General features: G+C 39.0%; 1 protein-coding gene and 1 pseudogene across 1 annotated transcript in view; one reads left to right on the plus strand and one right to left on the minus strand.

Annotated features, from left to right (window-relative positions):
- LOC120860382 (39S ribosomal protein L3, mitochondrial) overlaps nt 1–25,708 on the plus strand; it is a 54,564-nt gene that overhangs the window by 13,780 nt on the left and 15,076 nt on the right. Inside the window, exons 5-7 of the mRNA XM_040236183.1 lie at nt 7,289–7,388; nt 8,978–9,038; nt 23,999–24,107. Coding sequence (XP_040092117.1) covers nt 7,289–7,388; nt 8,978–9,038; nt 23,999–24,107 — 270 coding nt within the window. The remainder of the gene's footprint in view (nt 1–7,288; nt 7,389–8,977; nt 9,039–23,998; nt 24,108–25,708) is intronic.
- On the minus strand, nt 14,273–14,747 carry LOC120860384 (annotated as a pseudogene).

Here is a 25,708-nt window from a genome sequence, read left to right on the forward strand (position 1 = left end):
CTGTCATCCCCTTCTCCTCTTGCCCCCAGTCCCTCCCAGCATCAAAGTCTTTTCCAATGAGTCAACTCTTCGCATGAGGTGGCCAAAGTACTGGAGTTTCAGCTTTAGCATCATTCCTTCCAAAGAAATCCCAGGGTCGATCTCCTTCAGAATGGACTGGTTGGATCTCCTTGCAGTCCAAGGGACTCTCAAGAGTCTTTTCCAACACCACAGTTCAAAAGCATCAATTGACCATTTAACTATGGGTTTATTTCTGGGGTCTCTATCCTGTTCTGTTGATCTATGTGTCTGTTTTTGCCAGTACTTCATTGTTTTGTTTACCATAGCTTTGTATAGAGTTTAAAATCAGGGAGCATGATACCTCCAGCTTTGTTGTTCTTTATAAAAATTGTTTTGTCTATTCTGGGTCTTTTGTATTTCCATATAAATTTTAGAATTTCTCTCTTGGGTCTGTGAACAAAGCCATAGGTATTTTGATTGAGATTACATTGAATATTTCCATTGCATCAGGTTCACTTCAGTTCAGTCGCTCGGTTGTGTCAGACTCTTTGTGACCCCATGGACTGCAGCACACCAGGCCTCCTTTCCATCACCAACTCCTGGAGTTTACCCAAACTCATGTCCATTGAGTCAGTGATGCCATCCAACCATCTCATCCTCTGTCATCCCCTTCTCCTCCCACCCTCAATCTTCCCCAGCATCAGGGGATTTTCAGATGAGTCAGTTCTTCACATCAGGTGGCCAAAGTATTGGAGTTTCAGCTTCAACAACAGTCTTTCCAATGAACACCCAGGACTGATCTCCTTTAGAATGGACTGGTTGGATCTCCTTGCAGTCCAAGGGAATCGCAAGAGTCTTCTGCAATACTGCAGTTAGAAGCATCAATTCTTTGGTGCTCAGCTTTCTTCACAGTCCAACTCACATCCATACATGACTACTGGAAAAACCATAACCTTGATGAAACAGACATTTGTTGGCAAAGTAATGTCTGCACTTTCACATGCTCTCTAAGTTGATCATAACTTTCCTTCCAAGGAGTAAGTGTCTTTTAATTTCATGGCTGCAGTCACCATCTGCAGTGATTTTGGAGCCCGAAGTCAACCACTGTTTCGCCATCTATTTGCCATGAAATGATGGGACCAGATGCCATGATCTTCATTTTCTGAATGTTGAGCTTTAAGCCAACTTTTTCGCTCTCCTCTTTCACTTTCATCAAGAAGCTCTTTAGTTCTTCACTTTCTACCATAAGGGTAGCATCATCTGCATATCTGACGTTATTGATATTTCGCCCAGCAATGTTTATTCCAGCTTGTGCTTTATCCAACCAGTGTTTCTCATGATGTACTCTGCATATAAGTTAGATAAGCATGATGGGAATATACAGTCTTGATGTACTCCTTTTTCTATTTGGAACCAGTCTGTTGTTCCATGTCCAGTTCTATTTCTTCCTGACCTCCATGCAGATTTCTCAAGAGGCGAGTCATGTTATCTGGTGTTCCCATCTCTTTCAGATTTTTCCACAGTTTATTGTGATCCAGTCAAAAGCTTTGGCATAGTCAATAAAGCAGAAATAGATGTTTTTCTGGAATTCTCTTGCTTTTTCATGATCCAGCAGATGTTGGCAATTTGATCTCTGGTTCCTCTGCCTTTTCTAAAACCAGCTTGAACATCTGGAAGTTCACGGTTCACCTATTCCTGAAGCCTGGCTTGGAGAATTTTGAGCATTACTTTGCTAGCATGTGAGGTGAGTGCAGTTGTGCAGTAGTTTGAGCATTCTTGGGCATTGCCTTTCTTTGGGATTAGAATGAAAACTGACCTTTTTCAGTCCTGTGGCCAATGCTGAGTTGTCAAATTTGCTGGCATATTGAGTACAGCACTTTCCCAGCATCATCTTTTAGGATTTGAAACAGCTCAACTGGAATTCTGATCTCCAGTAGCATATTGGGCACCTACCAACCTGGGGAGTTCATCTTTCAGTGTCCTATCTTTTTGCCTTTTCATACTGCTCATGGAGTTCTCAAGGCAAGAATACTGAAGTGGTTTGCCATTCCCTTCTCCAGTGGACCACATTTTGTCAGAACTCTCCACCATTACCCATCATCTTGGGTGGCCCTACACAGCATGGCTTAGTTTCATTGAGTTAGACAAGGCTGTGGTCCATGTGATCAGATTGGCTAGTTTTTGTGATTGTGATTTCAGTCTGTCTTTCCTCTGATTCCTTACTGTCTTACTGGGGTTTCTCTTCCCTTGGACGTGGGGTATCTCTTCATGGCTGCCCCAGCAAAGTGCCACCATTGCACCTTACCTTGGATGTGGGGTGTCTCCTCCCAGCTGCCCCTCCTGACCTTGGACGTGGCGATAGCTTCTTGGCTGCTCTCCGCGCAGCACACCACCACTCCTGGGGTAGTATGATTATCTTCACGGTATTCTTTCAGTCCATTAGCACAATGTATCTTTCCATTTCTTTGTGTCATCTTCAGTTTCTTTCATCAGTGTCTTTTAGTTGTCCAATATAGATTTATTCCTAGCTTTTTGGGGTTTTTTGGGTACAATTGCATATGGAATTTTTTTTTCTTAATTTTTTCTCTCTGTTCATTGTTAATATGTAGAAAAATAACAGATTTCTGTATATTAATTTTATTTGCTGCCACTTTTCTGAATTCCTTTTTTCCTAAAAGTAAAAAATTTTTCCATATATACTATCATGTTATCTGCAAACAGTGATAGTTTTATTGTTCCTTTCCTATCTGGATTCCTTTTATTTCCCTTTAAAGAAACTATATTTTTAAATGAAAACTTCTGTGTTTGCTTTCCTAAAAGAATTGAGTATGATTAAAGATGAAAAGTAGCCATGAAATTAAAAGACACTTACTCCTTGGAAGAAAAGTTATGGCCAATCTAGATAGCATATTCAAAAGCAGAGACATTACTTTGCTGACTAAGGTCTGTCTAGTCAAGGCTGTGGTTTTTCCTGCGGTCATGTATGGATGTGAGAGTTGGACTGCGAAGACAGCTGAGCGCCGAAGAATTGATGCTTTTGAACTGTGGTGTTGGAGAAGACTCTTGAGAGTCCCTTGGACTGCAAGGAGATCCAACCAGTCCATTCTGAAGGAGATCGACTCTGGGATTTCTTTGGAAGGAATGATGCTAAAGCTGAAACTCCAGTACTTTGGCCACCTCATGCGAAGAGTTGACTCATTGGAAAAGACTTTGATGCTGGGAGGGACTGGGGGCAAGAGGAGAAGGGGATGACAGGATGAGATGGCTAGATGGCATGACTGACTTGATGGACGTGAGTCTGAGTGAACTCTGGGAGATAGTGATGGACAGGGAGGCCTGGCGTGCTGCGATTCATGGGATCGCAAAGAGTCGGACATGACTGAGCGACTGAACTGAACTGAAGTGAAAGATGAAAAGCAGGGTCCTTGGTGATGTTGAATATCAGTCTTAGATTTCAGCATATGGGAAGTGAAACCATAGAGAGTGACAGGGATGAATGTATATTATCACTCTTGGAAGAAAGGACAGCCTCTGAGGGGCCTTTGAGGTAGAAAACAGTCTTCTGTGGACATCCAGAGCATGACTTCCCAGTATTTGTTACATGGTCTCACTGTGGGACTCCAGGGAGATTCTCAGGTGGGGAAAGTGGGTGGCATGTGGACTGATCCAAAACTAAAGTTCTCTACCCTCAGGCCAGTGCCACCCAATTTCATGTCACCTAAGGGCAGCCTACTCAGTAAATTATAAAGGGGCACAGTTCATATTTCCAACTGAAATTAGCAAGTACCTTAAGTTTGCTGGATATTCAAATATATGTTCTTTAGATAAGAGCAGCTTATCACTGGAGCTGAGACTGGGCATGTATTTAACAGAAAGTGGTATATAGTGGGAGGAGATTATGGACCAAGAGACTGGGATAGGCAGGCACAGGTAAGCATATATAGAGTACTGTGGCTCATCAGGGCCCTGCAAGTGCTTTGTGTAGGATCAGAGAGGAAGCTGAGGGAGAGGGAACAGCAGGAAGAGAAATACGGTTGATTATATTCTCACGAAAGAGGCTCTTCACATCAGGAAATGTAAAGTGGTACAACTTTTTGGGTAAGTCTTACAGCAATCTAGGTCAAGAGTATTAATTTAAAAAGATACTAGGACAGTATGTTAAGGAAATAAGTTGTCCATAAAATCTTCTATTCAAGAATATTCACAATAGCACACACAAAAAAGTGAGAGTGAAGGGAAGAGCAGACAGCAGGACCTACCAGGAGCTGGGGATGGAACAGCCATTAAAGTGCCATTAAAGTGTCTGCTCTCTGGAAGCGAATATTTTGGTGCAGTTGAGTATGAGTCAGAAGCTCTTATACAGAAAATAAACAACTCAAAAAATATTATATTATGACAGATGGAAGGAAGTGCTTTGAAGATTAATAAAGTGAACTCAGGGCATTGCAAGAGACAGAAAATGGTGCTATCTATTTTAGGTAGAATAATTAGGAAAGGTAGGTTGATATTTGGGTGGAGATCTGAATAAAATGGGGGAGCATATCATACCAAAATCTGGCAGAGGCATGAGGAGAGACATAAGTGAGGGAGGTTAAGAGGTACAGACTTCCAGTTGCAAAATAAATGAGTCATGGGTATGAAATGTACAGTTTGGGGAAGACAGTCAGTAATTATGTAATATCTTTGTATGTGACAGATGGTAACTAGGCTTATCATATTGTATCTTATGTAATGTATAGGAATATTGTATCACTTGGTTTTATACCAGGAACTAACAGTGTTATAGGTCAATTATACTTAAACAAATTCATAGAAAAAGTTTTCAGATTTGTGCCTACCAGAGGCAGATGATAGGGGGAAGGGGAATTGGATGAAGTCAGTCAAAAGGTACAAGCTTTCAGTTATAAGGTAAATAAATACTAGGGTTAAAATGTACAATATGATAAATTATAATTAACACTACTATGCATTACATGTGAAAGCTAATCTTCTAAGGGTTTTCATCAAAAAGAAAAAAGTTGTTTTCCTTTAATTTTTTATCAACATGAGATAATGAATGTTCACTAAACTTATAATCATTCTGTGATGTATGTAAGTCAAATCATTATTCTGTACACCTTAAACTTACACAGTATGGTATGTCGGAAATAGAAACAAATGGGCCAAATTTTGATAATTATTGACTCAGAATGTCAGCATTCATGCATATGTTTGAAATTTTCCTAAACAAAAGCATACTCCTAAATTTAAGTAAAGTAGATCTCCCATCTACAGTGGATAGAAGTGGTACAAACTTAAAAAGAACAGACATGTTAAATTTGCATAACATATAGAATTCATATAAAATCCATAACCTGCTGGGGGAGAAGATTGCATAGAAAATGTTTCCTTCTTGCCCTTTTTTAAAATAGTGAGGCCGACATTTTCCACAGCTGTAAATAGGATAGGCAGTTTAAGACTTTGAAGAGGGAAAGGGAAAACAAATCTGGCAGAATGGCCTTCTAGGCAGAGGGCCAGTAGGTGTGGAGGACCTGAGGTTGTTGTTAGGTGAGTTCTTAGACTGGTAAGAAGCACATTGTCCCTGAGGCAGGGAAAGTTGGGAGAGTAGGTGGTGTTAGAACCTTGTAAACCATGGTGAGGACTTAGGACTTGATTCTGCATAAGATGCCCACCTTTGTGGAGTTTGATGTAGCTTGAGTTTAGAAGGATCGTGCCAGCCTGTGAATGGAAAATAGACCAGGGAGTCAGTCAGGATTATGGAAGCTGAAAAACTAATAGGAGGCTACTGAAATAATCCAGACAATAGACAACTGGCTGGGATGGGGGTGAAAAGTGGCTGATGTGGCCTGTGTGTTTAAATAGAGGCTACAGGAGTGGCTGTTGGATGGACATGAGATGTGCAAAAGAGAGTTGTAGGTGACCACAGGATTTTTGGTCTAAACATAAGTACAGAGCTGCTGTTGAGACTCAGAAGAAGAGGCGAGCAGACCTCATAGAGTATGGAGGCATGCTGAGCTCAAATTTAAGACATGTTGAACTTGAGCTGTTCTATGATATCAAAGTGAAGTGTTGACTTGGCAGTAGGGCAGAAGAATCTGTAGTTCAGAGTAGAATTTGGGATGGATATTGGAGAAGTGGGTCATTAACTTGTGCAAAAACCAGAGGGTAGTAGCTAGAAGTCAAGTGGAGGCCTTCCAGGGAGAGAGTAACTACCTGTGCCCATTTTTGCTCATGCACTTGCTGGGAAAATCCCATGGACAGAGGAGCCTGGTAGGCTGTAGTCCATGGGGTCGCTAAGAGTCGGGCACAACTGAGCGACTTCACTTTCACTTTTCACTTTCATGCATTGGAGAAGGAAATGGCAACCCACTCCAGTGTTCTTGCCTGGAGAATCCCAGGGATGGAGCCTGGTGGGCTGCTATCTATGAGGTTGCACAGAGTTGGACACGATTGAAGCGACTTAGCAGCAGCACCAGTGTGTTTGGTGATTTTAACCAGTATGTTTCACAGGGGCTAGAACCCCCTGGTGAAAGTGGGTTTGAGAAAGGGAGGAGTGTTTGTGGCTGAAGAAAAGCTTTTGTTTTAATATGAGTTATTGTGATTCTTTGTATGCTGATAGGAAATTTCCAGTGGAAAGGGGGAAATTATTGATTCAAGAGGTGGTGGGGATGATTTCAAAAGTAAAGCCACTGAACTGGTGAGAGGGCTTAAGAATTAGTACACAGTGGAGGATTTGGCTTTAATGAGAGCATCAACAGTTCATCTGTCATTGTGGTTCCCAGCCCCAGATTCACATCAGAAACATATGGAATGCTGAAAACACACTGCTGCCTGGCTGCCCCCTAGACCAGTGAAGTTACAGGCTCCAAGCTGAGGCCCTGGCACTGGTGTTCTCTGAGAACTCCCTCTGTGCCTCTTGGCACCTGGAGAGGGGTGGGAGGATGACAGTGTATAAGGCTGGTGCAGGCAGTTTGATCAGCTTGGTGAAAAAAGCTTGGGGAAGGTCTCTCAGTTTTATTTTTTCAGTGAAGTGAGAAGCAACATTATCAGCTCAAAGCAGGGAGGAGAAGGGAAGAGTGTGATGGATGAAACTCTCACCTCCCTTAAATAAGGGGAATGGGGTACTCTTTGTTCATTAGGGAAGCAGAGTACACTCTGATTTGTTTTCTGGGCTGTTAGGAACTTAATTTAGATTTCTGTACATTAAGTTCCACCTTTTTATTAAGTTTTCTATTCATTAAATTCCACATATTTAATGTATTGTTTATATGTGCTGCTTTTCCTCTAGAAATCTACATCTATATTGGAATTTTACCAAGAACTTGGACTGCCACCAAAGCAGAAAGTTAAAATGTTTAACGTAACAGATAATGCTGTTATTAAACCAGGTAATCTGAGACTGGGGAGAGGAGGGAGGTAAAAATACCCAAATATGGGATTTGTTTAATGTCAGCCCTTTCAGTAAAGCTGATTTCACAATGCAAAGTCCCAAACATTTATTTTTAAATATAAAACCATGTCTGATTTAATCACTAGGGACAAACAGGTGTTTTTCTTTTTTAAGTGGAAGGAACTGTAGAGAACTCTTTGTTTTCCATGAAAGAAGGAGGAACGCTTTTGTTTTTAATGTTCCAAATGTTTCACATTTGGAAAAGCCTCTCCAAATAAGTAAGTGAACTTTTAAAATGTGAAGTTCGCTGTGTGTAGGCTGGTATTTTATTAAGTGAGGAATAGATTCTCACTGTGATAGAATAAGAAAATATAGCCAGAAAGAGAAAAGTGACTGACCATGGCACCTCAATGTAAAGATTCTTACTTTAAAATTCCAAAGTATTTTACCTACTCCATGGAATATCAAAAAGTCAGATTTGGCAATATGATTATATTGGTTCACATAGTTAATGGCATTTTGATGTCTTTAAACTGTAGAAAAGCTTCCTAATGTCTTGAACTTGAGTTCTAGAAGTGGACTGTAGAAGGATGTTTTAAGATTTGATATTTTAATACCTGAACTGAACTTCTTGAGGTAGAATACAATTTCAGTAGGCCTTGTTAATTGGGGTGATAGAGTCAACTTTGATAAAAGCTAGAATTGAAGGAATTTTTTTAAGAGCAAATTTTTCATCTTTGAGGTAAAGTAAATGGAGTTAACTGGTATAAACATGAAGTCTGTGTTAACTTTTGCTATAGCTCAAACTGTATTTTGAGCTATATTTTGGGGTTTTTTTGTGGATGAAAAATGGCCAAATATCAATTCAGGTGATTCAGCCTTGTAGAAATTTGATCATTTTCAATCTCTCTATTTTTTCTTAATTCAAGGTTTTTCTCTGCCCATATAAATCCACTTTGGGTCCTACTTAAAGGACCCTACTGAAACCCTGCAGCACTTTACTCCTTGTTTTAAAACAAATACAAATTAGCTTTTGATTATATTGTCTACTACCCTGGTTCCAGTTTTTTTTTCTTGAAGTCTTACTGAGTGATATTAATGTTGATTCCTGTTTTTGGATAACTTATTTCCAATAGGGAAAAAAGAAAAGCCTTGATATCCTATGTTTTTTGAGTCATTCTCTTATTTTTATTTTTCTTATTAGAAATGGGAAATATATCTTAATATATTGTTATTCACAAGAAAAAAACAAAGATCTCATGTATTTACAGCAGGAACAATATTGTCACAGGAGTTGCCTGTTTCACCCAGTATTACGGTGGCCTGTGAAGGCACAAGCACATCAGTGGCTGTGGGCCGCTGACCACCCTAGCACCATGTGCCTCATACTTCAGCCTCTGTACTGTCCATTATAATGCATTTATTGAGCTATTTTATTGTTAATGTTTCTAATCATTAAAATTGCAGAAGAGACTATCCTGACATTTTGAAATCTGATAGCTAGAAAGCTTCCTATCTAGTTTGTTTAATGAAGTTGTTTCTGAGCTGACAAATTTCATATTGATTTTTTGTTTTCTTTTCATAAAGGCACTCCTCTTTATGCTGCTCACTTTCGCCCAGGACAATATGTGGATGTCACAGCCAAAACGTAGGTCCACATAACAGATTTTTTCCTTTTGTTTTCCTTGTATATTAAAAAACAGCAGAGTGAGTGAAAGAAGTGCAGTCTTTCAAAGTCAGTGAATAAAAGATAAGTAATCATTATTCTCATTCATTATTCTAATCTTTAATGTAACTGATGGTACCAGTTTTTAAATTGTACTGAATTAGTTGTGCATGAAGAGTTTACATTTTAGAATGAGATATGTGCTTCTTGAGATGGGACTAAGAGAAAGGTTACATTACTCAAGTTCCTTGTGGGCTGGGCCCACATCTATTTGAAGACAAAAGGCTACGTATATTATGTTGGTAAAAGATACAGGAAGCAGTTAAATTACTAATATTATGTTGGTAAAAGATACAGGAAGCAGTTAAATTACAAACATCTTGTACTGTAGAGCATTTTTGGAGCTGTGTTAAAATCCTATCAGAAACTGGAAGAAGAAAACAGAATCACACCTTAGGCCTCTTCAGTAGCATGACATCATCTCTTGGCACTAGAAGGGACAAAATATTTTGTCATATGTAAAGAAGAGTTCAGATTTGGTAGAAATGAACACTTAATTGTCACTAACAGAAATGCTGGCTTTGAATCATACTTTAAGTTCAGCACTGGCTAGATAATTTGCAGGAAACTTTAGAACTTGTAGAAGTAGGTTTTTAAAAATCAGTTGTGACAAACTAGAGGAGTGGAATGGGAAGGGCAGGGGAGGCTCAAGTGGAAGTGGGTATATGTATACTTCGGCTAATTCACATTGTGTGGCAGAAACCAACACAACATTGTAAAGCAGTTATCCTCCAGTTAAACATTTTTAAAAATCAGTTGATGTTATCTCACTATGGAATAAAGCCACCAAGCCCTTTTCAGTATCATTTCTTATAATCCATATGATCTAGGCTAAGCTTAACTCCAGATATCAGCTCCCATCCGTTCTTTTGTTTGGCTTGGCTATCTTAAGTTCCCCTGTAGGGACTGAACCCTCAATCTATGGTAGTGAAAGCGCCTAGTCCTAACCACTGGACTGCCAGGGAATTCCCGAGTTCTCATTCAATCTTATTTCTTGTTCTATTAACATTGAAGACAGTTTCACTGCTTTATGTGTCTCAGTTTTCCTTTTGTCATTTGACACGGTATGCAGCCTATGTTCTAGGAATATTCTGACTGAGAACCGTTTGAAAATAAAAACAGCCTAGAGGTGCTTTGGGATAACCTTAGATCACAGTGACTGAGCCAGAGCTGCTGCTTGTATCCACGGAAACCAGATAAATCTAGTGTCAGTCTCCTAAATGCAGTCAGATACTTCTTCGCTTCCTTATTATTATTGCCTACTTTCTAATATGGGCCATGGCACACAGGTCCTAGGGACCTTAGGTTTTGCTTAGTTATTTAGAAATGGAGGGGGGTTGGCCTGGAGAGGAGAGTAAGGCTTAAAAGAGACTCTGAACCGTCCTCCTCTTCCGCCTCCTTCCTGATTGTTGTGAACTCCTTCCTACTTGCTGGGGCCTCTGAAATTACTGGTCTCATGGTAACGTTTGTCCTGCGTGCCCTTGTGAAGAAGTCAAAATATTGGAGCTATAAAGCTTTGGTTTGGGTAGATAGGGAGATATGTGTTATGAATCAGATGGTTTTACTTTTTAAATTCCTAAATTATTACACATAATAAAATACTTCATGGTAATTTGTTAACTTACAGTTAATAATGTGTGCTTTCCACTACATATTTTGTAGGGTAAATGAGATATTCAGGAAGCCCCACAAAATCAGTTTCCTTTGTTAACAGATGCCTTGTGGCAGTGTTTGTGACTAGCTTGGATTGGTGCCTAGCCTTTTTAGTGTCTTTATTCAGTAGATGCTTTTATTTCATATGCTGTTGTTGGGTTTCTTTGACTTCTTTTTTTTTTAATTTTTTAATTGAAGGAAAATTGCTTTACCATGTTGTGTTGGTTTCTGCCATACAGCAATGCAAATCAGCCAAAATTATACATATATTACTTCCCTCTTGAGCCTCCCTCCCCTCCCCCCACTCCTTAACTTCTTAGAGGCTGTTTTTAAAACTTCAGCCTTTTGTGAGAGTGTGTTGGTTTTGTGTTTTAAGAGCATATATCTAGAAGACAAGAGTGTGTATAGCCATGTGCACTTCAGCCTCAGGACTAAAGGCTGATGAGAACTGAGAGAGGAACTAGCCTTAGGCTTTAGATTAGTTGACACGCACCTGTGGAGAAGGGGGACCTACGTTTGTTGTGTGGCTGCTGTACCACCTTCTGTTTGACTGTATAATATGTGCACAGTACTCTAGTGTATGTACTTTTTGGGGGAATTACCTGAGATCAAAATGAAACCGACTGATCTTTTGCTAAATGTTGCTGATAACTATAGTTTTCATAGCTGGCGTGTTATTAGGGCCTCAGGGTGCTTGTAAGTGCTTTCAAATTTACAGAACTCTGTCCTCCTCATGTGGAGACGTTTTGGATCTCTCCTGAGCAGGCTTGCATCTAAGCTACACACAGTCTTGGTGGTAGCTGTCACTGCCGTTGACGTTCCCCATATGTGTGTGTACCTGTGTACATGCATGGACACATGAGTCTGCTTGCTTTTCTTTCTCCTCTTTAAATTCTTCTATCTCCTTTCCATGATGCTTCTCACTTTTTGAACAGGACTCCCAGCTTGGAGTTTTAGTCCTTTACAGCCAGTGAGAATGTTTTTTCTTGGTTGATAATGGAACCATTATCTTTTAGACATAGGCTCCAAGTTGTGGCAGTCAACTTTGTCCTCCTTTTTTGTACTTTGTCCTCCTTTTGCAGCCCCTGTTTTAAAATTTTGAAACTTCTGGATTCCATCATCTTCATTATTAATGATATAGATGTACACACTGGAGAAAAAGTGTTGCACTGACATAGTTAGGTCAGATGAGGGACAAGGGTTCATAGCCTGGAGCATCAGTTCCCACACTTGAGTGGACTTCAGCATCTCCAAGAAGGCTTGTTAAACAATCTTCTATCTACTACCAATCTTCAGATTCATTAGGTCTGGGGAAGTACCTGAGAATTTGCATTTCCAATGAGTTCTCAGGTTGTGTGGATGCTGCTAGTCCAGGGACCACACTGAGAACCACTGGACTGAAAAACAGTCAGGAGCTCATCAGTGAACTTGCTTTTCTGTGCTCCTTTACCCAGCACAGAGTCCCAGTGCCTGCCTTTCTCAGCTCTACTCAATTAGTCCTGCGAAATCTGTATGCAGGTCAAGAAGCAACAGTTAGAACCAGACATGGAACAATAGACTGGTTCCAAATTGGGATAGGAATATGTCAAGGCTGAATATTGTCACCTTGCTTATTTAACTTATATGCAGAGTAAATCATGTGAAATGCTGAGCTGGATGAAGCACAAGCTGGAATCAAGATTGCCAGGAGAAATATCAATAACCTCAGATATGCAGATGACACCACCCTCATGGCAGAAAGTGAAGAACTAAAGAGCCTCTTGATAAAAGTGAAAGAGGAGAGTGAAAAAGTTGGCTTAAAACTCAGCGTTCAAAAAACAAAGAACATGGCATCCGGTCCCATCACTCCATGGTGATTAGACGAGGAAACAATGGAAACAGTGGCTGACTTTATTTTTTTGTGCTCCAAAATCACTGCAGATGGTGACTGCAGCTGTGAAATTAAAAGATGCTTGCTCATTGGAAGAAAAGCTATGACCAACCTAGACAACATATTAAAAAGCAGAGACATTACTTTGCCAACAAAGGTCCATCTAGTCAAAGCTGTGGTTTTTCCAGTAGTCATATATGGATGTGAGAGTTGGATCATAAAGAAAGCTGAGCACCAAAAATTGATGCTTTTGAAATGTGGTGTTGGAGAAGATTCTTGAGAGTCCCTTGGACTGCAAGGAGATCCAACCAGTCCGTCCTAAAGGAAATCAGTCCTGAATATTCATTGGAAAGACTGATGCTAAAGCTGAAGTTCCAATACTTTGGCCACCTGATGTGAAGAGCTGACCCATTGGGAAAGATTGAAGGCAGGAGATGGGGATGACAGAGGATGAGATGGTTGCATGGTATCACCAACTCTGTGGACATGTATTTGAGCAAGCTCCAGGGGTTGGTGATGGACAGGGAAGCCTGGTGTGCTGCAGTCCATGGGGTCGGACACAACTGAGCAACTGAAATGAACTGAACTCAAATGATAACATATGGACATCTGTTTTAAAGTATGCAAATCTAGTCAATCTGATTTCAAATAGCATTGCAGTAAAAGTAAGCCTGTGTATTACCCACATTTTCGTTAGCATGAAACTGAAAACTGGTTTCCTTAGTAACTAGCTTCATCATCTTTCCATTAGAGATCAATTTGAGACTTGTTTCTAATTGAAATTTATTTTTCTCATGTTGTAATAATTCTATTTAATTGTTAAGTCTACACTTATATTTTGAGTATTTCAAATTTTTTACCATATACTTTCAGTTTTAATTACTGGATTAAATATATGTTAGAAATAACTTAGGAAAAATTTAAAATGGAAAAATACTAATTTAAGAAAATATAGTGTTAATAGAATCTATCTACTTGAAGAATGAAATTGTCTACAGACATTTTCTTTTAAGTGACCAGTAACCAACACTAGCAACCCTCTTTCTTTTTACATTTGTAAAACATTTTATTTATTTTTAATTGGAGGATAATTGCTTTACAGTATTGCTTTGGTTTCTGCCATGCCTCAGCGTGAATCAGCCATAGATAACACATACGTCCCTTCCCTCTTGAACCTCTGTCCCATCCCTGTAGGTTGTCACAAAGCCCCAGCTCAAGTTCCCTGGGTCATGCAGCAAATTCCCACTGGCTCTCTGTTTTACGTATGGTAAATGTATGTGTTTTCACACTGTTGTCTCCATTTGTCCCACCCTCTCCTTCGCCCACTGCGTCTCCAAGTCTGTTCCCTATGTTTGCATCTCCATTGCTGTTCTGTAAATAGATTCATCAGTACCATCTTTCTACATTCCATATATATGCATTAATATATGATATTTTTCTCTTTCTGACTTACTTCATTCTGCATAATAGGCTCTAGGTTCATCTGCCTCATTAGAACTGACTCAAATGTGTTCCTTTTTATGGCTGGGAGCCTCTTCTTAAAGACTTCCTTAAATTGTCTTTTCACTATGTAATTATCTTTAATGTCCAGAGTTTATAATTCAGGGGCCAGAGCCTTCTCCCAGACTGAAGTTTATAAATTCTCAATTGGCTTGTGAGGCTAGTAGGAGTGCTTTTTCTTGTCTAATATGGTTTCTGGGAAAACTTCATTCAAGTCCTCAGTGGTCATCTGATCAAGTGTTATTATGTTCCTCATCTTCTCCAGCTCTTTCTCATATTCCTCAATTCTGGTCTTTGAGAGAGACAGAAACTCAGCATAGCTTTTCACATCTTCTTTTTCTTCAGTGTCTACCTGGGCAGTGTGTTTATCCTCTGGCTTAGGAACCTTCAGGGCATTAACTCCTTCTCAAAGTCATCTTTCAAGCCAGCCTTTGCCACATTGGCCTTGTAAGCCCAGTCAATGGCAGGTGGTTTCTCAGGCAGGTTAGCCAACCTGGAGGTGAGGGTCTCATTCCAGAATTTCAAGGAATTAGCAGTGGCCTTTGGGAGATAATCTCCATGAAAGCTACCCCATCAGTGACTTTTAGAGCAAGTTTCCATCCAGCCATCTTGAGGACCTTTATTGACCCGGGGCCCACAGTCCACAGCAGGCTTCCCTACATTTATAAAATATTCCTCTTTTAATGATTACATTGGAAAATCTGCTTACATTGAAAACAAAATATTTACCTGTGCTGTATTTTTAAACCAGAAATAGTTTTTTATCTAAAGAGTCTGAGAATACAAATTCTATTTATATTATGTGGGAAAGATCCTTAACATCTAATATATAAAACTTCTCTATCAGAATAATTTTTCAGTTTTCATTATTCTATAAATAGACAATAAGTCTCAGTCTTTGAAATGTATCAGTTTTAAGTAATTTATTCTAATTAAAGTCTAGCATATGTAATGATGCATTCCCCACACCACCACGACTGCCTCTAGGCAGTGGTATTGCCTAGTGTACTAAGACCCTTTTAAAGACTGTATTCTTGTTCTACAATGGCAGTTATATTCCACTGTAATTTCTAACAGATGATGGGTGTGGAGGTTCAACGTTTTTCCCTTTCTTTCTCTCTCAATTTTGAGGAGGAAACATCTCTAGATAATGTAGAAAGAGTCACTAAGATAAAGTATGACTGTTGATTCTACCCTTAACATAAGATGTTTAGTCCATTGTTTTCTGTTGAATTCTAGCAGTGCTTATTTTAACTTTTGAGTTTTTCTTTTCTTTTTTTTTTAAAGGAGAAAACTCAGGAAAGAATGAAGAAAGTAAGATAAACAAAAAGAAAACTGTAAATACACATTCTTCATTGTTTAGGAGAAAAATGTTAGGTCTCTCTTAAAGAACTTGGAAGACACTGGTGATGGTGCTGAGCCCGTAGTGGTGGGCGTAGGACACTTTCCTGCCAGGCGTCTTACCGAACTTTGAATTCATGACGGTGGCATGCCTGAAGTACTTTCTCAAATCTCAGACTGGAATCAGAAAACAGGTCATTCAGTTACTTAAAAGATGTTTTTCTTTCTGTATGTAAGATCATCTAAAAAATCTGTCTGTGAGTCTGGGCTAATGAAAACAACCCATATATTTTCAGGCATAATCTTATTACTTAAATAGCAATTTCTGTCATAATCTTACTCTTTTTGAAGTTATCAGTGTCCTTTAAATTCTCATTACCCTTTGGCTCACAATAGGAAAAATATGTATGTATGCTCAGTCATGCTCGACTCTTTGTGACCCAGTGGACTGTAGCCCACCAAGTTCATCTGTCCATGGGATTTCCCAGGGAAGAATACTGGAATGGGTTGCCATTTCCTTCTCCAGGGGATCTTCCTGACCCAAGGATCGAACCCACATCTCTTGTGTCTCCTGCATTCTTTACCACTGAGCCACCTGGGAAGCCCAAAGAGAAGCAGCTGCCAGGAGAGACAGACAGGGTACTTACTTTGATAATGTTGTTACTGGTAGTAAAAATGAAAGGAGTAGGGAAGAGTTAATTTGGGTTCTTTCATTAAAACATCAAAATATGTACAGAAATATTGTCCATCAGAGCTGTCAGGTGATTTAAAAGCTAGGTAGGTTCTTAACAAAGCAGAGACTCTTTTGAGCTGTGTGCTCAGTCCTGCATACTGTTCAGAGAAGGGTGCTTCCACACGGTCAGAAGCTCGAGGGAAAACAAGATACATGCTGCCTTCAGCCCTGCACATTTTAATAAGTTACTTTACTTACTGGTTATTCAAAGTAGTAAAATTTTAGGCATATTAGTGAAAAATTTTCTAAATGAGTAAACTATAGAGGGAAATAGTCTCTGTGAAAAAACAATGTTTGCAGCAGTCAAAGTGAGGTGGTCTAGGGAGCGTGGTCAAAGCATAGCTCTGCTTCTCAGCAGCACTGTGACCTATACAGCTTTCTTAGCCTCTCTGTCACCTCATCTTTGTTGTTCAGTTGCTTAGTTATGTCCAGCTCTTTGCCACCCCATGGACTGCTGCACACCAGGCTTCCCTGTCCTTCATTGTCTCCTGGAGTTTGCTCAAACTCATGTTCATTGAATCAGTGATGCCATCCATCCATCTCATCCTGTCTCCCCCTTCTCCTGCCTTCAATCTTTCCCAGCATCACGGTCCTTCCAATGAGTTGGCTCTTCGCATCAGGTGGCCAAAGTATTGGAGCTTCAGCATCAGTCCTTCCAATGAATATTCGGGGTTGATTTCCTTTAGGATAGACTGGTTTGATCTCCTTGCTGCCCACAGGACTCTTAAGAGTCTTCTCTAACATCACAGTTCAGTTCAGTTCAGTTCAGTTCAGTCACTCAGTCGTGTCTGACTCTTTGCGACCCCATGAATCGCAGCACATCAGGCCTCCCTGTCCATCACCATCTCCCGGAGTTCACTCAGACTCACGTCCATCGAGTCCATGATGCCATCCAGCCATCTCATCCTCTGTCGTCCCCTTCTCCTCCTGCCCCCAATCCCTCCCAGCATCAGAGTCTTTTCCAATGAGTCAACTCTTCGCATGAGGTGGCCAAGGTACTGGAGTTTCAGCTTTAGCATCATTCCTTCCAAAGAAATCCCAGGGATGATCTCCTTCAGAATGGACTGGTTGGATCTCCTTGCAGTTCAAGGGACTCTCAAGAGTCTTCTCCAACACCACAGATCAAAAGCATCTATTCTTCGGTGCTCAGCCTTCTTCACAGTCCAACTCTCACATCCACACATGACCACAGGAAAAACCATAGCCTTGATTAGACGGACCTTAGTCGGCAAAGTAATGTCTCTGCCTTTGAATATACTATCTAAGTTGGTCATAACTTTTCTTCCAAGGAGTAAGTGTGTTTTAATTTCATGGCTGCAGTCACCATCTGCAATGATTTTGGAGCCCCCCCAAAATAAATTCTGACAGTGTTTCTACTGTTTCCCCCTCTATTTCCCATGAAGTGATGGGACCGGATGCCATGATCTTCGTTTTCTGAATGTTGAGCTTTAAGCCAACTTTTTTGCTCTCCTCTTTCACTTTCATCAGGAGGCTTTTTAGCTCCTCTTCACTTTCTGCCATAAGGGTGGTGTCATCTGCATATCTGAGGTTATTGATATTTCTCCCGACAATCTTGATTCCAATTTGTGTTTCTTCCAGCCCAGCGTTTCTCATGATGTACTCTGCATAGAAGTTAAATAAGCAGGGTGACAATATACAGCCTTGACGTACTCCTTTTCCTATTTGGAACCAGTCTGTTGTTCCATGTCCAGTTCTAACCGTTGCTTCCTGACCTGCATACAGATTTCTCAAGAGGCAGGTTAGGTGGTCTGATATTCCCATCTCTTTCAGAATTTTCCACAGTTTATTGTGATCCACAGTCAAAGGCTTTGGCATAGTCAATAAAGCATAAATAGATGATTTTCTGGAACTCTCTTGCTATTTCCATGATCTAGCAGATGTTGGCAATTTGATCTCTGGTTCCTCTGCCTTTCTAAAACCAGCTTGAACATCAGGGAGTTCACAGTTCATGTATTGCTGAAGCCTGGCATCACAGTTAGAAAGCATCAATTCTTCAGTGCTCAGCCTTCTTTATGGTCCAACTCTCACATCCATACATGACTACTGGAAAAACCATAGCTTTGACTATATGGACCTTTATTGGCAAAGTGATAACTCTCCTGTTTTCATAAGTTGTCTAGATTACTCATAGCTTTCCTTCCAAGCAGCAAGCATCTTTTAATTTCACGACTGCAGTCACCGCTCGCAGTGATTTTGGAGCCCAAGAAAATAAAGTGTCTGTTTCCATTTTTTCCCCATTGTGTTTGCCGTGAAGTGATGGGACTGAATGCCATGATCTTTGTTTTTTGAATGTTGAGTTTTAAGCCAGCTTTTTCACTCAACCTCTTTCACTTTGTTCAAGAGCCTCATCTTTAACATGATGCTAATCATACCACCTGCCTTGTAGCCTCCTAATGTTAAGATTGAAGGAAATAATGCACGTGAGGCTCTTAGCCCAAGATCTGGGATGTAGTAAATGCTTGAAAGTATTGGCTGCTGTCACTATTACTGTTTTTTCATTTGTTTCAAATTTTTTGGTTTGTTTTGGTTTCAAAATTTTAAAGGAAAAATCTATGTTTTCCTCAATAGGAAATATGTTTTTAAATGAATTAACTACATTAAGCTATTTAGAATTCAATTGTGGTATTTTCTAATACATCAAGTTATTGCCTCTTAAACTGTTTTTTATAGCCAAGTAGTAACCTTACAGAGCACTCTAGGTAATTTTAAGAATACATAATACCTGCCACATCCAGAATTTACAGTGTAATGAGGATGCCCTTGAAATAGCTCCATGCTTCTCTGATATGCTACTTCATTTCTGCTTTACTCTGTTTATCAGGAGGCAGTGTGACCTGGGTTGAAAGCATAACTAGATGCTTTCATTTACTAGGGATTTAACCTTGGGCAAGTGGCTTAACTTCTCTGGATACATTTCATTATCTTTAACATAAAGGTTTAGGATTAAATGGTTTCTAAGTTTCTTCTTTTTTTTTAAATGTGGGTTTTGGGTTTTTTTAAATTTTTTATTTAGTTTTTTTTTTTTTAAGTACAGTTGATTGACAATATTATGTTAGTTTCAGGTATACAGCAGAGTGATTGTTTTATATATATACATCCTTTTTCATATTCTTTTTCCTTATGGTTTGTCACAGGATACTAAATATAGTTCCCTGTACTATATGGTGGGACTTTGTTGATTATCTGTTGTATATATAGTAGTTTGTATGTGCTAATCCCAAACTCCTAATTTATCCCTCTCCTACCCTTTTCCCCTTTGGTAACTGTAAGTTTATGTTCTGTATCTGTGAGTCTATTTCTGTTTTTTAAATAAGTTCATTTGTATCATTTTTTTTTAGATTGTACATATTTCTAAGTTCCTTTCAGTTATATAAATCTGTTTCCAAAAAATAATCCCTCAGTTTCCCAAATGGCATAATTCACTGTTTTCTATATTAATGAAGAAGTAATACTCAGAAAACTGTTTTGTCTCTTCATGATGTTACAGAATTATTTCAGTTTTTTGTTTTGAGAAGAGCAGACTGAACTTAGGACAGCAAACATGGTGTCTGGGTTTAGTTAGGACAGCTAGAAAACGCCCCCTTCTATAAAAGGGCCCAAAAGAATCACTGCACATTTGGCTCTTTGTCCTACTGAATGAGGGGCTTCCCTGGTGGCTCAGGTGGTAAAGGATCCGCCTGCAATGCAGGAGACGCAGGTTCAGTCCCTGTGTCAGGAAGACCCCCTGGAGAAGGAGCGGCAGCCCACTCCAGTATTCTTGCCTGGAGAATCCCACGGACAGGGGAGCCTGGCAGGATACAGTCCATAGGGTCCCAAAAGAGTCAGACACAGCTTAGGAACTTAAACAACTATTGAATGATCTAGATTTAATGTCAGAAAGCTGTAAGCAGTGCACACTTAGCAGTCAGTTGTTGATAAAAATATTCCCAGACATTGATAGTTTATAGTTTCTATTGATAGTTTATAGCTTTATAGTTTTTTGACAGAGACAGAATACCTCCTGTTCAGGTCACGCTGTCACGAGTTCATCATGGAGAGTAACAGCCAAACAGATCTTCCATGCTAGCTTTTACCTTGTGTGTGATGAAATGCAGAGTACCTGAAACGTTCCACGATGACTTGCCTGTCTGCTCAGGAGCTGTTGTACATCTCTGATTGAGTAGGGTTAGACAGAACACTGCATTGGGTAGAAACTGACTTCAGACATTTACAGGGGTCTTCAGTGGCCAGGGCAAGACTTGGTGAAATTCCTTCAAAATTCCTCAGAGGACTCAGAATGGATGGATTTGAAAGTACTCCTCACCTATAGACCTTACTTTATCCTCATATACAAGTGTATCCAGAACCATGCAATCAAAGGCAGTTACCCACTAAATAGGGAAATATTTGATGGGTGTGTATTAAATCTTTATATCTGCTGGTGGACATTTAGGTGTTTGTCAGAGTGTGACAGGGAAATGAAATTCATAGTAATAATCTCTGGAGATTTATGGAATACAGTTAGAAACACTAAACTATGCATTATCTTCTGCAAGGTTCTTAACAGTCAGACCTTCATGCCCTTCCTCCCCTTTTCTGAATACAATCTTCTTAAACTTTTATTAAAAAGCCCATTATATATATCATTTGGAAACTATAGGACCAAATCAAGGAAATAATTATTTTTTCACAGTTAAAGTAACAGGGTTACTCTGAGTTCTCAAGATAGGGTGCTACTTTTAGATGCTGCACAATCCCCATGCTTCATGAACTTAAAGTACAGTGAGGAAAAACACTGAGAAACAAGGACAATAAAGTCTAAATTTAAATTGTATCTCTGAGATTTTTTGTAATTTTGTTTTAGCAAGTATGAATGCTGTAAATAAAGTACACTTTTTATGTTTTCCTAATTTTCACATATGTTTCACTAGATTTGGACCTTAACATTGTGTTCTAGCTGATTTGAATTTTCCTTTATTTCATTTATTCTGCTGTCATTAACTAAAAATGGCAGCAAAAAAGGGGTGGGTGAGATTAAAACATATTATGTATTTCATATCCCTTTTAGTGAGATGAAGGTTTTATTTTATGCAACCTGTGAAAATCCTATGTTGGAACTGTGCGTGGGTATACTAAGTGTATATTCCTTCATTTCCTGCTTTTGTCTTTTTTTTTTTGTTCTCCAGTTGGGTGACAACTGAGAGAAACAAAGGAGTAGACACCTGTTCTGCACCCCCACCCCCCACCCCGGAGCAACAGGTGCCTTTTGTTCTCTATGGTCTCAATTCAGCCAGTGATTTGTCACATCATGTGTATCTTATCCTTTTGTTTAAAGGTTACTTATTGAAGAGGCTCCCATTGTACACAGTATAACAACATGATGTGTTCTAGAACTAGATTGAAAAACAGTCTGTAATTAGCTGACAGTAATTACCACTTTCAGGATACCACTTTGATTTTGTAATCATCTGCTGGTAAAATGAGCTAAATTATCTTCTGAAATTTACCCAGAATGTTTTTTTTACCAGTGCACACTCGCATGCTCTCTCTGTAAGCGGGAGCTGAATCAGTTTGAGAACTCAGAAGGTACCAACAAACTTTCTACCAAGAAGGACCACTGTTAGTATTTTGAAACCATGCTCACTTTAGATTTGGCATTGCCACTCCCTTCCCTTTTTTTCTTTAAAGTGTTATTTGCTGAACAGTATCATAAGTTCAAATGACTTTTTAGGTACTTTTCTATTTTTAAATTGCAAAGCATTTATTTTTCAAACACATTCTAAAATTCAGTGTTAAAGCAAATTCAGTTCTGAAGCAAAACTGCAGTGAAATATTTTATTACTTACTTCCTAGATGCTAATCTTGCAAAGTTTATGGTGACTTTTCAGTGAATATTGAAATTCGTTAAATTTCTACTTTACCTCTTTGATCAAGGATAAGCGTTATTTTGAATTCTTGAGGCCAAAAAGAATTATGTACAGGCACGCCCTAGATATGTTACAGTTCAGTTCCAGACCACTGTGGTAAAGCAAGTCAAACACATTTTTCATTTCCTAGTGCATGTAGAACTTATGTTTACACTGTAGTATAGTCTGTTAAGTGTGCAATAGCATTATGTCTAAAAAAACAATTTATGTCCCTTAATTTAAACATACTTCTGGCTTAAAAAGAAACCGTCATCTGATCACACAAGGTTGCCACAAACCTTTCAAACTGTAAAATCCACAGCATTTGTGGAGCACAATAAAGCAAGGTATGCTGGTCAGCCTATACCATGAGTGATGTGTTAGTTGGTTAATGTGAAAAAAAGCTACATTTAAATTATTCATATACAAATAGCTTTGACCTGCGATTTGATAATATTCAGCTGTTATATCCTATACATATTCATATTGTTTTTATGTTGATAACATCTTGATTTGTCTAAAACAAGTCATCTTAGTCAGGTGGGCTTATTTACTTCAATCCATTACTCTCGGATGATTATTTATTTAGTGATAGATTTGTTAAATTAAGGGAACATAACATTAAAAACTGTTGACATATTAATATCTAATGAAAGGTAGAGAAATTGTTTTTATCTTAAGGATCTACAAAATATGCATGATAGAGTCTTAAAACTCATTCTAGGCATTTATTCGTACCAATCGTCCTCATATATTTGACAATCAGAGACAAAGTTTAATACTGTTTGAACCTTAGTATCAGTTTCTGTCTACATTGCATGATGTTTCTCTAGTTAGCAGAATTTGAAAATAGAATAGTTTTGTTTAAAAACTGAAATATTAGACTTTTAAGAAATTGTTAATGTCAGATTTTATTTCTCCATTGGCTTCTGATTCAGACTTTGAAACTAAGATCCAACTTCTCATCTTGCTGTGCATTTAGGGCATTATTAATATTTTATTTCATGTTCTATTGTATATTCCTGCCTAGAATTTTAAAACACAATAGCCTGAAACAATAAGTATTTATTACCTCACAGTTTCTGTGATCATGACTCCTAGTATAGCTTAGCTGTGCCTCTGGCTCAGGGTCTCTCACAAAGCTGCAGCTGATGCATCACTCAAGACTGCAGTCATCTCCAAGTTCAACTTGGGGATAATTGCCTACCAAGCTCATTAATGTGGCTACTGGTGAGCGTCAGGCCCACAGTTTTTGGCTACAGAGGTCTTTGCTGCATGATTCTCAATAGGATAGCTTATGTTATGGCACCTGGCTTCTTTCAGAGCTGAGAGCACAGAGATGAAGCCAGTCTCTTTGTAATGTAGAGTCAGAGGTGATGTTTATCACTTCTGCCATAGTTTATTGCTTAGAGTTGAGTTGCTGGTCTACACAGACTCAAAGGGAGGTGATTGATCATACAGGGGCATGCATACTGGGAGGTAGGGGATGTTTTTTGTTTGTTTTGCTTTTTGAATTTTTATTGGAGTACAGTTGCTTTATAGGAGGTGAAGATCTTAATGGTTGCCTGCTGTATCTCTTGCAAGTACCTTGAACTTCTAAAATGTCCCACTTTTACTGTGTTGTTACATAGGATTAGGATGATAGAACTTCTGCTGAACTTGCTGTTGTCTTACGATCTTTATATAGAATGAGACTCCAGGAAATGGTGCAATCAGGAGAAAGATAAAGGCATGTTCATTTGTAATTTTGCTTATATGGCCTTTTCTAGTTATTTAGATGAGGAACTTTGCTGAAACTCTAAAATACTATCAAAGTATGCAGTTGGGGATATTTTACCTCTCTTCATTATGTAAATTATAACCAATTTATCTTGCTCAGTATTGGTAAAGGTTTTCAAGGTGTCATGAAACGATGGGGATTTAAAGGCCAGCCGGCTACTCATGGTCAAACAAAAACCCACAGGAGGCCTGGAGCTATTTCAACTGGTGTAAGTATAAGTTAGTGATCCTCTTTTTAGTGGTGAAGATTCAGATTTTGTGCATGTGGTGCTTTGGTCAGTCTTTGGGATCAAGTCACATAATTTGAATCTTATTTCAGATGGCTCTTAGTAAAGTCAACACTTCTAAGGGTTCTGGCCTTTTTTACTTTTCAAAGCCAGACATGAATTATCTGGTTATATCCTATGTACTTACAGCCAATGTTCTCAGTATTGTCTGCCTACTTTCTTTCCCATCTCTGCCTCCCATCAGGGATCAGAGTGCCCTTCTATCTGGCCTCACTGGTTCCTTAACAGATTTGTTTCTGCCTTAAAAGAGACCATTGGTAAAAGTTGTCAAGGACAGTATAACGATAAAGGGGAAAGTAGTAGAGAAAGAAATGAGAAATAGACAATAGGGGCATAGGAAGGAGAGAAGGAGTTTTCTACTGCTAATTCAGGCCTAGTGAACACCTCTCCCTAAGGTATAGCCTGAAGAACCTGGGGGAATGTTACTCTTTGGAGCATCAGAGGATGCAAGGTCAATTCTAAAGCTTGATAATGTATTCTACTTCTTATAAGAGAGATACAGTTTAAAAACACTCGAGTTAATTTCTCACCTAGCAGATTGTGCTGCCGAGCTGTTTAATTTTTTCCACTCTTTTGGCAAGGATGTTCTCTCATCCACTGCTGATGGAAATATAAAAGAGTATATTCTTTATGGGCAGAAATGTGATATCTAACAAACTACCCATGTATTTTGCTTTTGACACAGCAATCCTGCTTCTCAGAATTTACTTGAAAGATATTCTCCCCAAAATATAAAGATGCATTTGTACAAAATTAGTCATTGTAACATTATTTGTAATTTATAAGCATAAATGTCCATACCTGGGAGTTGGGATGAACTCATCCAAACTCCTAGGTATAGTGGAATACTATGCAGCTGAAAAACAAACAGCAAGGTCATTGTGAAACAATGACATGATTTCCAGGATATAACAAATGCACACATTACCTGCTTATTTTTGCAAAAAGAAGGATGAAAAAGATAAACCAGAAACTAATAAGACTGATTGCCTACTAAGGATGAGTTAGATCAGACTTGAAGAGCTCAGTAGTGGCAGGAGTGACACTGAAGATATTCTTTTTTATTACACTTTTTACTTTGGAACCATGTTAATGTTTTATATATTCAAAGTAAAATAAAAACATGGGTGGAGGGATCCAAAATGGAACATAATTAGAAAATGAACCTATTTCAGATGAGTAACAGACCTTCACTAAAGTGGAGGACTGGAGTGGACTAACTCAAGTAACTTAAGTAGTGTTAATTAGCCATTCTGAGATAATTTTCTGTGAACTGTAGGATTGACCAGATGAATAAATATATTGATAATGGAAGCCAAGTTTCTCACGGTTTGGAGATAACTGAGTCTGTCCTTCAGTCACTTTGCAGAAAGATAGTAACATCAAAAGCAGGGGTGGGAGAATAGGACCATTCCTGGTGCAGTGGATAGATGGAATGCAAGTCAGTTATTACAGAAGATTCATGAAAACAGGCCAGGCAGTCCACATTTTTTCTTTAAATGATAGTGAGATGTGTTTGTATG

This window comes from Oryx dammah, unplaced genomic scaffold (genome assembly GCF_014754425.2).
Source record: "Oryx dammah isolate SB20612 unplaced genomic scaffold, SCBI_Odam_1.1 HiC_scaffold_11058, whole genome shotgun sequence".
Classification (NCBI taxonomy): Eukaryota; Metazoa; Chordata; class Mammalia; order Artiodactyla; family Bovidae; genus Oryx; species Oryx dammah.